Source organism: Teleopsis dalmanni, chromosome 2 (assembly GCF_002237135.1).
Source record: "Teleopsis dalmanni isolate 2A chromosome 2, ASM223713v2, whole genome shotgun sequence".
Classification (NCBI taxonomy): Eukaryota; Metazoa; Arthropoda; class Insecta; order Diptera; family Diopsidae; genus Teleopsis; species Teleopsis dalmanni.
The window spans coordinates 190,519,778-190,535,458 of record NC_051847.1 but is presented as its reverse complement, the minus strand read 5'-3'; the positions used below and the strand labels follow the sequence as shown (position 1 = coordinate 190,535,458).

Genomic DNA, 15,681 nt, shown 5'->3' with positions numbered 1-15,681 from the left:
CTTGGATCCATGTACTGTTAGCGCACGTTGTAGTATATAGGATCTACAATCTATAGGATAATCGTAGTGTTTGATGAAAATCAAAATTTCTCAATATTATAATTATCAGAAATTACTATTTATGCTATAGAAATATAGTCAAAAGTTGTATAAATCGTTGTTTCTTTCATTTCTTCTTATTTAATTTTTCAGTCAGTCGTTAACGAATATTTTAATTATGGCAACATCGGACAGAAATTCATGAGTTTTTGTAGATAATCATAATCAATTATCGTAAGTTTATATAGGGTGTTAATAACAACGTAAATATGAAAATGTCAGTTACTTATACTGCGTAAAGGTAATTTATATTAAACCTTAGTTAACAACTTTCTGTTATTAAAAGGTAATGCCTAAGTCCTCATAGTCTTTTAATACCAAGTATATATTTTATTTTATGTTTTTTTTTTGCCAAATATACTATTTGCCGGTTATCCTTGTTATAAACCACAAATACGAAATTAATTATATACTATTACATCAATTATTCGCTCATGCTAACAAAAGGTAAAAATAAATTTGTATTGATTTTGTCTTAATTTGGTATATGTAATACCTAATAAATTATAAAGAAATGTCAAAGGTTTGAGTTTTGTTGCTATGTGCCCAACAAACCTATTACTCCTAATACCTATTACCCAATATTACTCAATATCTAAATATTCGTATACAAATTTAATTTATTTGCTCCATGCGACAAGTCAAACAAAAATGTCGAACAGCGCAACTCAATCCCAGAGAACTTGCTAAATTGTAGTTTGTAGCTCAGAAATACCAACACCGATTATGTCATTTCGTTTGGGAATGAACTTCATTTGGTTTTGGTTGGTTTCTGAGGTTGAAAATTACCCGAAAATAAAAAAATAACTAAAATAAAGTATAAAACCAAAATTAATTTTATAATGCAGTCAGTCTAGCGTCTTGTTAATAATGCATAATAAAAAGGATTTTTATAACCAAATAAACTGTTGTGTCATGTCTGTCCGCATGTTTGTGACCTTCACAGTACATTCTACCAACCGTCAGAAGAAAGTAAATATTATAATTTATTGAACTTTTGCATGTTAAATTAAAAATGTCCGTATATACAAAAATATGACAATATTCCTTGTTGTCCTATGAAAATATATGTATATATGGTACACAATAAATTTTTAGTATGTCTTATCCTTTATACGGCGCATACATAGTGTAATGTTCTGCAGAGAAGTTAACTGGTGGCTTTTTTTAATTTAAATGTCAAACTTATAAAGCCCTTGCGACATTATTAAATATGTAATTTGCGTTCCTATAAAAAGGACTATGAAAATATTTATTATATTTTTTAATAATATTAGGTATTACAGTTACCACTCTATTACTTCCACTACTCTCATAGTAGTAAAGAAAATTCATAATAAAATTTAGTAGATATAATAAATATACATCAATGCGCGAAAATTGATTAATATGAATAATACATACGTATTATATTAGGTGTACCGGTATGAAATGAGCGTTTTTTGGTGAAAATAAAACACTAATTATTAATAGGAAAGTAAAAAACATTTTATTCAAAGTATTGGCCATTGCTTTCTACACATTTTGACCACCTTTCTGGCAATTTGTGGATACAACGCCAAAAAAATTGTTCGTCTTTTAAAGCAAACCCACCAGACACCCAATTTTCGACCCCCTCATAGGAATCAAAGTGCTGTTCAGCCAATGCGTGTCCAAATGGTAGTCGGAAGGAGCCAAGTCTGGTGAATACAGCGGGTGGGGTAGCAGCTCCCAGTCAAGTGTTTTGATTGCATCCTGAAAATTTCACAAGTGTTTTTTCGGTTTTCCATCTGTCTTTCATTCAATTCATGTGGCACTCATTTTCCACACTTTTGGATCTTTCCCATAGCTTTTAAACGGTCAGAAATTGTTTGTTGTGAAACATTTAACATTTCTGCCATTTGCTTTTGACCCAAAGTGTCATCTCCATCCAATATCGTTTGCAATTCGGCGTCTTCAAACTTCCACGTTCTTCATTTCTCACATCAAAATCATTATTTCTGAACCGTTGAAACCATCTTTTGCATGTTGCTTCTGATAGAGCATGATCACCATATGCCTCGACAAGCATTCGATGCGACTCTGCACCACTTTTCTTCAAATGAAAACAAAAAATTAATGCTTTCCGCAAATCATCACTTTCTGGTACAAAATTCGACATTTTTAACACGATGAAAAAATATGATGTTGTCTGTTCAATGACTTGATGTATACTAAATATATTTCACACATGTCATAGCAAACAAACAAAAAAAAATACCCGCATTTAAACATTTTCGAAGTAACGACTCAAAATTAAAAAAAAAAAAAAAAATGGCTCGTTTACAACAAATGTTCCCTGTCGGAACATTTGTATCTTTACGCTCACTTCATACCGGTACACCTAATATATATATATAATATACATAATTTGCTTAATTTTACTATAACTATTTTTTTTTCATTGAAAAGAAAGGAATAGTGCACAGCGACCTAAAAGGTTTATTGTTGTGCCCGAGGGCAAAGAACTAATCCGACTAAGGGATTAGAGTGTGTCTACAAGTGCGATTTCTTTAATGAAAGACAGTATAGAGCCTAGTCTTGAATCCTTATGATCCATGAAATACCTAGGTACATCTAGGTGTTTTTTCCGCTTGTGCATCAGTACCGGGTACTCTTCAAGCACATGCTATGCAGTTTCTCTCTCTTCTCTGCAGAAAAGTTTTTAGTTTTATGTTATTTTGTTGAATGCTTTTATATATTTTATTTTATTTTCTATTTTTGCAAAATATTGTTCAAGTAGTGTGCACTGACTTTTAAAAAATTGCTAGCTATCTCTCTGAATACCAATTGGTCTGCGCCTATCAAGACCCTAATTCATTATTTTAATCTGGTTTCATTGAATTGAATCAAATTTGAGATTTTGAAATAAGAGATACCGTTATGTTTAAGGGTTACCTTACCTTAGGAGACTTTTCAAACACAGATTTCAATAGATCGTAAACCCCGCGATATACTATTGTTACTTCTAATTAACTTTCTGGACTTCACTTTGCATTCAAACAAACTAAATTTATAGTTATTAAAGTTGAGCATTTAGAACGTTTATTTCATGTTTTGTCTAAAAAATCGAGTCACAAAAACATATACCTATTTGATTTGTCATCCTTGGGACAAGGCACTTATTCCTAGACGGTGAGAGATTTTGAGATCTAGACTCGGTGACAAATAGAAATACAAAGCGTTACTGAAGTACTATTATGAATTTTGTAAATATTCTTTTTTAGAATGCAAGATCTTAAAGTTTATAAGGAAATTTTTACGCAAAAAAAGGTAGTTAGCAGTTTTATCTTCTAAATATCATGTTTCTTAAAAGTACACTTGAAAAATGCGATTGTTTAAAGTAACATATTCATTACATATAATAATTGAAACAATTATGTATAATTATTAATGATTTATCTGATTATAATTCTAGAATAATTATAATAAATTCTTTATTTCACGTATTGATATACTTATTGATATATACTTACAAATGTAGTCATTTAAGATACCAATAAGATAAGGCTGTCTAAGGTTGTAGAATATCGTGATGAGATGTCTAATCACATTCTTTATAACGGTCCGGTATTTATCTTGAAGAAAATTTTGTTGGGAAATCTTATTCTACTCTTATGTTAAAAAATAGTCACCAGCATATATTTTGGAATTCATTCATTGGGTTGAATGACTTCTCTTTGGTAAGGGTCGAATATTAATACAAGAACCAGTGTAAGCTGTAGCTGAAGCCTAGAGCATTAATAATTTGTGTTTTATATTATTTTGCAAAAAAATATTTAAAATAATTAACTTCGATTACTTTTTTTTGTTTTTTTTCAAGTACTGTGAACATTTTATTTCTTGTTCTTATAAAGCAGGTTTTATTGGCGGTTGCTACTGACTGCTGGGATAAAGTTCTCATAATGCGAAACTCACATTGCCTCGAAAAGTGCAATAATAGCGCAACATCAATAACAACAGCTGCTGTCAGCAAAATTTTCACATTTGTATTTTGTAAATACAAAATTGCAAATGTTTGTGAATAATTTTGAGTGCATAATGAATACAAACTTTAAAACGTGACGAATTACGTGCATTTCAAACCAAGTACAAGTGCAAGATACAGAAAAATGCAGAAAATAATATGAGAATACATACTATAATGTGAATGGAGTATCTCTTTATTTGCTATTGCTGCTTCATATAGTTCGCCATCAGTTGAACTGAACACATTCTTCAACTACAGGGATTGGAGGAGTTCAAAATAGAATTCACTCAACTTCGCTCAACTGACAAAAACAGACGATAAAAACCTTTAATCTAAAGGGCCCATTAGACAGCAACGTTCGTTGTCAACGCGCGCTTGCCATTACACAAACAATTTTTTAAACATTTTTTAAACACGCCCCAGATAAAATAACAAATATACTAAAAAATCGCTCTCACATGAGAATTTTTTTCTCCTACTTTTCTCCTACTTTGTGAAATGCGAAATTTGTTTGTGTAATAGTAACATTTGAAATTTTAAAAAATGCGTTGACGAAAATCAAAAAATTTTGATATTTCTTCAACCACGATCGTGTTTTTGCATATACAGTCGGATTTGGTCGGCATGCAAAATTTTATTTATTTTGAGAAGTAGAAGGATAAACATCGTTTAAATGCACGCATGATTTGTCGTTAGCATGCGATGGTTTGCAAATATGAATGAATTGTATCTTTTATTTTAAATATTTGTATTTTCTACCTAGGTAAAATTTTTTAATTTCCAAAACATGTTATTAAGAAGAATTAAAATATTAATAACCTTGGGCTAAAAAAAAATAACCAAACATTAAATTACAATGAGAATTTTGTTTTAAATTTAATTGCATTGTGCACCTACGGAAAATTTGTTATTAAAATATACCAAAAAAAAATTAAATTATATAAAATATAATATATATGAAAATAAATATATAAATTGAAATCATAAAAATAAATATATAAATTAAAATTATAAATTAAATGTAGAACATCATTTTTCGTAAGGAAATTACGCATAGCAGCCGCTGTTGACACTTCAGCGATTGCTTTAATACTGATGAGTGAACAAATTTTGCATTGTTTGCTGGAGGCGTGTTTAAAAAATTGTTGGTAAATTTAATGTGTAATGGAGAGAGAAGACTTCGTGTGTTTGTCAACGCGCGTTGATGTCTAAGGGCCACTTTAGAGACTATATAAAATTAGGTTTTGCGCTTGTGTAACGCCCTATTATGCCTTTTGCAAATCCCCTTTCACCTTACTGTGGTTAAGAAGACATGATAGACATGTTTTGAATGGAACGGTTCCATTTGTCTGCAATACAAATGCGTTTGACGCACAATTTCAGATTGGATTTTTTCATGAAATTTATTCTGTATGTTATAATTCTGTTTTGTTTCCTTTGCCTTGCGTGAGGATTTTATAAACATGAGTTCAAGAACATTAATTTAAATCCCTTAATTAAGGAAACGACACTAAAAAAGATACGAAAAAATAATATTCTTTGGTAATTGTTTAAATTTCTGCACGTTTAAAGTAAGGCCTAATAAAAAAGCCTAATTTACGCATGTGTGGAGTCACACAGTCAAGAATAAAATACTACATTGTGAAATTATTTAATTAAAATTGCAAATTTATGTATATTATTATGTGTACTGTTGATATGTAAGTAGTGCAAAAGAGTACACACTGGCAGATACATCATATATGTGTGCAAATCTTTCATTTAGATTTGAGAGCAAATACTTTGTTATATAGCATAAAATTAAGTTTCGAGTTAATGAAATTAACAAATATCATAAATATTTAAAATGAATAATAAAAACTGCTTCAAATCTTTATTATTGTCTAATAGCGTTTTCTAGATCTATCAAATTTTGTTATCCAATCAAACATTTTTAGAGCAATCTAACATTTTTGTAGTTGTGTTGGTAGATATTTATTTTTTCATAAATATATATGTATTGAATTAAATCACAGTTTTATCTTTCAAAACATATAAATAGCTGTTAATTTCTGTGTGATCTTGCAACTCCGGCTAAATATCTAGAGTGTTATAAATTAATCTCAAGTGTTATATATTTTGCTCCAAATTCACCAGTCGAAAACGCAATAACACAACCCAGATTACGCAAGTTTGGTAATTGCTATCTTCAGGATTTTGGTCAATTTATGAAACCAGAATTTAGTAGTATTTATGTTGTTACTTTCTTTTTATTATGCCAATACCAATCCTAATTACAAAAGGCCATTTTTTCGAAATTCTGTACGAGACTTATTTCTTAAATTTGTTGAAATAGCTAGGTTGAGGTACTGTAATAGATTTTATATGATATCCTAAAAATAATCGATATATTTTGTATATTATTATATATTATAATTTTCTTGACAAAATAATTACTAGAAATTTTAATATTATTCGCTTTTATTCACAACATAGAGCAGAAACAATGCCCTTCTAGCTGTATCGGTCACCATAGAATTTTCTGAGTTGCTGCCGTGATCGTTTAGCTCTTCCCCGTATAATTTTGGGCATTCTTTCTCTTTGAGCGCCCCAAGGTTTTTATGTTGCAGTAGACACTTATTTCAACTTAAATCTACTTATTAACTGAGAGTAGATTTTCATTTTGTCAAAATGTGTCGGATATTATGGATTTATATTTTGTTTATTAATAATTTCAAATTAAATAATATCAAATAATATCTGTGTTTACGGGACACTGGTCCATAGGAAGACATGGAGCTAGACTCGGCCTTTCCTGTGGTACCTCTTGCAGTGCGTGTCTACCAGCTCTTAAAGATATGACACCAGAACACCTGATGCGTTTTTGTCCAGGTCTGGCCAGAACCAGGTTTAAGCTTCTGGGGGCCCCCTTCTTCAACTCACTTAGCGATATCTCCAGCATTAGCATTAGCCAGATTCTTACCTTTACTAATGCCTCTGGCTGGTTTTAGGTTGACCCTCTATCTAATACCCACTATTACGAGTTTTTTTGTGGATTCAAAACAGCTTTCTCTTTTAGCTAATTGGGGAGGTTCTGTACTCCCTACACCACAACTAACTAACTAACTAATATCATAAGCAAAAATATTTATAGTAATTTTATAATAAAGTTTTTCTTTTAAAAGTGATTCATAACATTCTATTCTATTTCTGTTTCTATTTTAATTTCTATTTTAATTTCTATTTTTAAATAATATGAATTCAATAAATTCTTTAATAAAAAATTACAGATTACAAAACTCTTTGAATTATTGACTGCTGGCTAAGTGCTGTTCCAATAATAGAAATAAAATTACAATTGACGTTTTATATGTAAACAATAAAGTGAATTACTGAAAATTGAACGCTCTATTTGTGTATTAAAAACGCTTCATTGATAAACTTTACACTGCAGTCAGAGACAGAAAAGCAATAAAAATAATTTTTGTTTAATTTTTATTATCGCTGCCGTTGGTTGCGCCATTGCCAATGCATTTGAAGTTATACACATACAATCCAATCCAATCCAATTCAATATTGAAATTACAACCTAAAAAAGGGTTTAATAGCATATAAATATATATAGTCGTAAATATACTATTTACTGTGGTTTTAATGATTGATCGATAAAAATGCCAATGCCGCTCCCTGCTAGCCATCTCTTCATTTTACAGCAAAGACTGAAATATGAAAATTACTGACTGACTGATCGCAAAATATAGGTCACTAGTTGCCTAGTACGAAAATCGATGATTATAATGATTTCTTGTTGCTTTTTAAACTTTTTAACAGTGCGGCAATAAATTGTAATCATTTCCTTAAGATAATGTTTAATTAAAATAAAATTGAATAAAATTTTATGAGGAATGTGGAAATTTGTTGATTCGTTACGTTAGAAACAATAGCTAACCAACATCATAAATAAGAGTTGGAATGTAAAATTTTTCCATAATGGCTCTATTGTTTGTTTTTTATTTATTTTAATATATTACTTTAAGTTTTTATTTGAAATAAATTAAAAGAACTTAACTAAAAAAATATTTATGGATTTTATTAAATCCATCAGATGTTTAGATGTTTGGAAAGCAATGCACTTAAACTTTATTGACACCTTTGTGATAGCATATGTTTCCATTAATATCTCTAATTAAATTATTAGACAAAAATTACAGCAATCCTCTAGGGCTTCAAACCCAAATAAAGTCAAAAATCGGAAACCGAAAAAATCGGAAACTGTTATATTTGCCAAAACAAAAACAAGGACATAACCGAAAAAATTTATCAGTTTGTTTCCGACCAGTACATATTGTATAATCAGCAGAAAGACCAGCTAGCTGAAAGTAGTCTAATGACGGAGCTTCAAGGTATAACTTAACGAAAAATCCTAAACCAAAACAAAAACCGATGTTTTTGCCGAAGTTAAAACACAAATTAAACCAAAAAAATACAATACACCAGTTTATTTCTGTTCAACACCTCATAATTCCTCCTTCATTATTCAGTTGTTAAAATTTTATTGAATAAAAGTTGAATGTTTTTGTTTATAGACGCAGATATATAACTGTTTTTATGGCTTAGTTAGTGAAGTTCTAGATGAAACAACATTTTTGCTAATATTAAATATTGTATACATATTTATTCAAGTCTATAGCTCACTACATGATTTATACAAATTGATCAGAATGTTATTCTTTATCTATACATATGTTAAAGTCATTATATTGATTGTCATTTTTAAGATGACTTTTACTCTTCCTTTGATTAGTAACAATTAATGAGCAAATGTTTTAGAAATCTGTGTTGAAAATCATGTGTATTGAAACTCCATCTTTTTTCGTGAGCCCTTTAATCTTTAATGTATATATATATATATATTTATATTATATTATATATAATATATACATCATTATTATTATTATGTTGAGGCTAATTGAGTTAGTGCACTTTTACTCTCCACTAACTGCGAGGTTTCTTCATAACTCTTCTTAATGCCTTAACTGGATTATTGTTTATCACTTCATACTACTTACTTACTTATCAGACTTCAACACCACTTCATCAGAGTAAGCAATAACTGACCTTAGATCTGCATACCTACCAGAGGAGGAACAATTCTGAGATTCGATAACGCGGTGTTGGTAAGCCTGTCAGTTTTTATAATATATATACCATTATATTATATTTATTTATATTATATACATATATATATATATATTCATATCTTTTGTGTATTTCTTAAAATCTTTTGAGTGCTCATTCAAAATGTACCAATATGTATGGTGATTATAAATTCTCATGCCAATTGTGATAATAAAACGATGCGTGCTTTTAAAACTTATAAACCGATTAGTCAAATCATAAGCAAATACAACTGAAAATAGAAAGATAAACACAAATGGTGACAATTCACAGCAGTTTTCCATTACGTTGATTGCATGAGGAATATTTGAAATATCGCACTGGCGTAGAGTATTGAAATGAGTGGTATTCATAAAGTATATGCTTTATTAGAAAACTTCTCAACTAAACAATAAACGCCCAAAATGACCGAATCAATTAATAATCCATTTCTTCTTCGTCCGTTGCTTATACTATACGAACTGCAATAAAAATATACTACATACCGCATTTTAATTAATTTGAAGTGTGGAATGCTTACATCACTGGATATGAATCGAATGAAATTAACAAAATAAAATGCACAGACATATAAACGCGATTAATTCCAAATTAAATTCAATTTAAGTGAAATGTGAAAATGCGTTGAGTCCACATTGATGGAATGGAAAATGCTATTTAAGCATTAAACAAAACGAGCGGCGGTCTTGCTGAATGCTTTATATTAAAATTAAGCTAATTTCGTGTTAAAATAATTCCCTGTTCGCCAGTAGATACATCTGCACTGGAAGCATAAACAAATTCGACCCAATCTCTGATGCATTATTGCCGAACATGTGTGCATTATGTGTTTGAGTAACGTGAGTAAATACGAAAATGACGCCTACAGCAATCAATTAGGAACGGATTGCAAATCAATAATGCATTTTATTTTACAGCACACACAAATAACTTCAAAATTAAAGTGAAATTAGACGAAACAGATTTTGAAACTATTCGAAATCAATTCGTAAACTATAGATCAGCCCGTCATGTTTTAAGCAATTTTTTATTTAAATTGAAAATGAAGTAGAAACTAAATGAACTGATTCAAATGGTTGAACAAATGGTTTCCTAAGTGGAATGGAGTCTACGTACTGAAGCCACTCGTCTTTGAGTCTATGATAACCAAATGTCGTTTATCACTACTACTGAGCAAAGGAAGAGATTTAAATTTATATTTTCCCTAAGGAGAACGGAACGATTTTAACACTCATATATGTATATACATATTAAAAATTAAAACATTTTTTTTTCCGTTGCATTAATTATTGCAGATATATTAAAAATATATTTGTCATTGTAAAATTTTTGAATTTAAACTTACTAAATTAAACAAAAACATTTTTTAAAAAATATGATTCTTTTTCTAAAACTTCAATGTCCCTTTTCTGTTTTCCTCGTCGGATAGTTTAAAATGTTGAAATAAATGAAAGTGAGAAAACAATTAAAAAATAAATATGTAATTGTTTTCAAATTAATTATTTCTTCCCAGATGTTTCATAATCCCGCCCGCCACGTGGAGTATGCATAACATCTTCCCAATCGAAAGTACCGATATTATAGCTGCTCTCATAGTCACTACCACCAGGGTCTCCTCCAGCAAATATATCACTATAATTTAAAGTATAATTAATTATTTTTTTTTTGTCAAATTTATTATAAAAAATTGATTCTGGAACTTGAATATTACCGTGCTTCATGGAAAACTTCATTTTGACAAACACTAAACATTTCTTTCAAGTGAGTAATATTGAAATTATTGTGAATCTCACAAGCAGCACCCATAATACACTCAATGATACCATTTAGAGACGTGAATGGTAATTTTTGAGCATCACCTTCCCAAGAATACTGAGCCAAAAGGTCCTCCTCGAAATAAGTATGGAAAATGGTTTTAATTGCCTCCTCAGCATTTAGAATTTCCAGGTGTAGTTTGACCATAGCACGTTTATTTAATTCCATTTGGGTTACTGAAGAACATAAGCGACGATTAAACGTAATTGCCTGCTCATGTGTCTTTAACTTGAAGCAATACATGAAATTCTCATCCTCCCACTTGATGATATTCCTATTGCTTAGAATTTTATTGCAATGGCCACATTTGGAACATTTAATGTCCTCAGCAAGACTGAAACTGCATTCTTTGATTTCATTGATTCTCAAATAAAATCTGATACCGGCAGCCATAGTGTTTACTTATCTTTCGTTAGATAGCTAAAGTTGAATAGAGTTGAAAGAATTTTATAAAACTTGATATATAAAAATAACTGATTTCTAATTTAAAAACAAAATATTCAAAGACTATGTGTTGAATAAATTTTTATTTTATTTATTTAGTTTGAAAAAGATATACCTCCAGCTCAAACAGTACCCGGATTTTGTAAATAAAACACATAAATTTAAATTTTATTCCAAAAATCCAATCTTCCTTTTCGTAGGCTTGTGCAGGTATGGCTTTTAGTTCCTTTGGGAACAGAAAAAAGTTGCACGACGCCAGATCTGGCGTATATGGTGCCTGAGCGATGACAGTGGTGCCGTGTTTGGTCAAAAAATCGCGTACAAGAAGTTAGTAAAAATTTTCGTAGTAAAAATCGCTAAATGCACTTGAGGTAGTCTCACATTAACAGCTGCTGTAAACAAACTAATTGACAGATGGCGCTCAAGTTTGTACCATATGTCAAGAACGTGTGTACCAACATAACGCAAAAAAATTTTTAAAAAAGGTCTCCTACTTAAGAAGTAGTTAACAAACAACAAAATCCGGATACTTTTTGAACAGAAGGTATTAAATTGACAAGTAATCAACTGACGGAACTGATTGATTTAATGCATTTATGCTCTTCTGTTAAGTTTATATTTCACAGTTCTATAGTTTTTAATTCAGAACAATGGAATTTTGATACACATATTTTGTAAATAAAATAATGAAGTCAAAATATCCAAAATTGCATTTATACTATATAGATGTGGATTGCATTATGAAAAATATATTGCAGTAATTGAAATTCTTTATATGTGCAAAAAGAAAACTATTTTACCAATATAAGAAAATCCTTAGCACTAAAATAATATATATAAAAATACATGTATATAGGTATGCGTGTATGTATGTAATTAACAATGAAATATTAAGCTCCACCCTTAAGGCTTATATTAAGATATTGTGGCAATATAATAAAAACGTACCATGATTCAAAATGTTAAATAGATGAAAATTCAAGAATTTTAGATTTTTTTTAGTTTTTTTACATGTATAAAAGATTTTAATCGTATTATTACATGCAATGCATATCATGAATCAGTTTTAAGTAACCCGTACCCGAAAAAAAAATATAATCGGTCACTACGAAGTCGTAGAACGTATACCTATATACATATGTAACAAATGTAATATATAAAAAGTATTTCAAGACGTAAAATCGAACTCTTTAAAATATACTTAGAAAAAATTTGCTAATACTAACTAAAGCTGACAGATAATCAGATGTTAACGACGGTTTGGTATAAAAACCAAGTACGAGTACTCAATGTGAAAGAATATGTTATTAACGATTGATGCTTAAACTTAATGAAAATGAATGAAACTAGGTTTTTAAAAATGAGGTATCTCCTCTATTGAGGCTAGAGACTATTTTAACAATCACAACAGCTCGTACTGACAATTAATTTCTCTTATTAAAAGAAGTATAAAAAGTAAAATTTAATATGTCGTAATAATTTAATATGTCGTAATAATTTAAGTACACTTAGTATAATTTTGATTAACTAGGTTATTATATTTAATTTATTTCTAATTTAAATATAAATCTAATTTAAAACAATGGGAGTAATTTCAAAGCATTTGTATATCGGGGATAAACACTGTCAAAGAAATACAACTATAACATATGTTATTGTAAAAAGTTAAAATTTTTCATTGTGATATACTACAAACTACTTCAAACTTGGAAATTATATACTTCTTCCCTATATTGGATTGGTCACTATTACTATTTTGTTTTTGTTTTTTATCACTTGCTACCAAAAATTTATAATCGAGGTTGGAAAAACCAAAGGATTTGTATTGAATATAAGAAAACTGATTTGATAAATAAAAATCGGTTTTTGTTTGATCATCATGACCTGATCAGGGAAAACATAATTTTGTTAAAACTCATGTTAGCTCAACACCTGAATAGAACCCGATTTTTAAGTACAATTATCTGGAAGTATTTTCCAGAGCAAATATCGAAATTTAAAATTCGCATTTGCTTTGTCAAGTCCACGTTTATCGCAAAGTTTCTTTAAGTCTAATAAAAAAAATCTATTTTAAATATTTTCTTTATATTTTTTTTTTATATTTAGTGTATGATGCAACTAAATGCATTAGTTTTTGGTGATATAAACTTACGGCAGTGACTGATATAATTATCTGTCGGATTAAGCCAGTCCTTGCAATTCTCTTTATATAAACTGTCTATTCAATTATATCCAGTCTATATTTTAAAAATAAGTAAGTATATTTATACTAGTTACCTGGTTTAGTCAATTTATTAGTCCGGCGTGTGGTTCTTATTTTTGTAGTTATGTAACCAATATGAAACTTATTAATTACAAAATGTATTTTTTGTGTTTATGAAATATAAAATAAATATATGAATTTATATTTTGGAAAAAAAAAAACAAAAAATACATGGTAACTAAGTTTGCTACTGGTACAATTACAAATTTCTTGATTTTTTTTAAACATAAATCATAATTTATCAATCTTAAAATATACTTGTGTTAAAAGTACTTCATCATAATTAACTACAGAGAAATGATTTGTTGTCTTTCGATGTATTAATTTGGATCTAAAAATGGCTTTTCGCTTAGGTTGAAACTCACAATATTGCTATAGAACAGTAGACTTAACTGAAAATAGATTTTAACAATTTTAATGAACATTATGATGCGGCATTATGCCTAAAGCCCACTTGAGCTCAAATAATGGCTGACTCAGAAATAATAATGGCTGAGCAACGCAGAAATGCACAATTCCCCCATTTAGGGGAACTCAATTCTATCAACTTGTCTAAGAAAAGAGGTCCCGAAGATTTCAGATCTTCTCCTAGATAAGAATGGACACTGACACTGGGTTGGAGTACAGTTTGCTCCTTATCCGCAGAGCCACAACCTCGAGAAAAGTCATAATAAGATATACCCAGTTTCATAGTATGTTTTCCTATTAAGCAGTAACCAGTTAGTACCAATACTGTACTGCTGAGTAGGTTACGCCTTAGTTGAAATAAATTAAACGGGTTCATTTTTTATACAGTTTTAGACCAGGTCAGTTTAGAGATCTGACAGCAGGGTTTATTGGATGTATTGGTGCACCGATGAAAAAAGTATGTTTTCATTTATTGTTTTTTTACGTATGACATAACTATCTATAACTATCTGGTTATCTATTAGTAAATTTAAAGTCACTTCCAGTTTCAACCCATATACTTTACTTAATCTGTAAAAATCATTATAAGACTCTACGCAAACTAATGAGACATGAAAAAACAGTGTAGCGTATAATAGAAAAATAATGTAAATTATGATTATGAAATGCAATTTTAAAAATGCATCCAAACGTGTGTGTTGCCAACTTGGATCCAGCGTAATTGTTGGCTGAGCACGTGTTGATGTGGTGTAAGCGTATACACGTTAGTGTTCCACCATTAAAGGTGCGCTTAAATGGACAAAAGCTAACGGTTTTTAGTCGTTTTATTTTTTTATTTTGTTTTGAATTTGCTGAATCAGAAACACACATTCGTGGGCAAAAAGAATTATGCTTGAGCATTTTTTTTTTTTTGTATCTAATTTAGTTCTTGTCTTCTTCTGCTAGCTCATGCAGAAGACTCACGTTGTATCTGACTTGTTTAGCAAATTCGATTCTTTTCTACTTTTTTTCTTTTTAAATATTACGCAGCGCAGCTACTTAATTTCGTATCTGTTGTTGCCAAAATGTGTAAACATTCTAGTTTGGAATTTACATTTTGGGTTATTAAACTCATAAGAATAACTACGCGAAAATTTTTATGCAGAGAAGATCCACGCATAAATACACACTCGAACCAGAATTCTAACCACTCACACACGCATTTGTGGCCAGAATTAAGTAGGCGATTAACCAAATATTCCAACCATAATTGCTGCTAATGTAAACATTTGTACACCGGATATTAGTAAATAAATTAAAAACGAAAAGATATTTATGTGCGACTAACAGTGCAATGCAAATTTAATTTTATAATTTTATTTATTTTTCTTTGTTTATAAAAAAAATCAAAATCAAAAACAAAGACAATTTAATACGTAATCAAATTTTTTGTTATTTAAACAAAGTTACTTCTTCGCTCAATTAACATAATGAAAAGAAAATAAAATTAAAAAATTAAAACATTAAT

General features: G+C 29.5%; 1 protein-coding gene across 1 annotated transcript; it reads right to left on the bottom strand.

Annotated features, from left to right (window-relative positions):
- Window positions 1-10,569: 10,569 nt before the first annotated feature.
- On the bottom strand, window positions 10,570-13,867 carry LOC119682850. Its single transcript, XM_038096375.1, has 3 exons — window positions 13,781-13,867; window positions 10,956-11,479; window positions 10,570-10,876 (listed from the first exon to the last, which is right to left on the bottom strand). Exons 2-3 carry the CDS (start codon window positions 11,450-11,452, stop codon window positions 10,744-10,746), a joined length of 630 nt encoding a protein of 209 aa, XP_037952303.1. The 5' UTR covers window positions 11,453-11,479; window positions 13,781-13,867; the 3' UTR covers window positions 10,570-10,743.
- Between the last annotated feature and the right edge of the window lie 1,814 nt (window positions 13,868-15,681).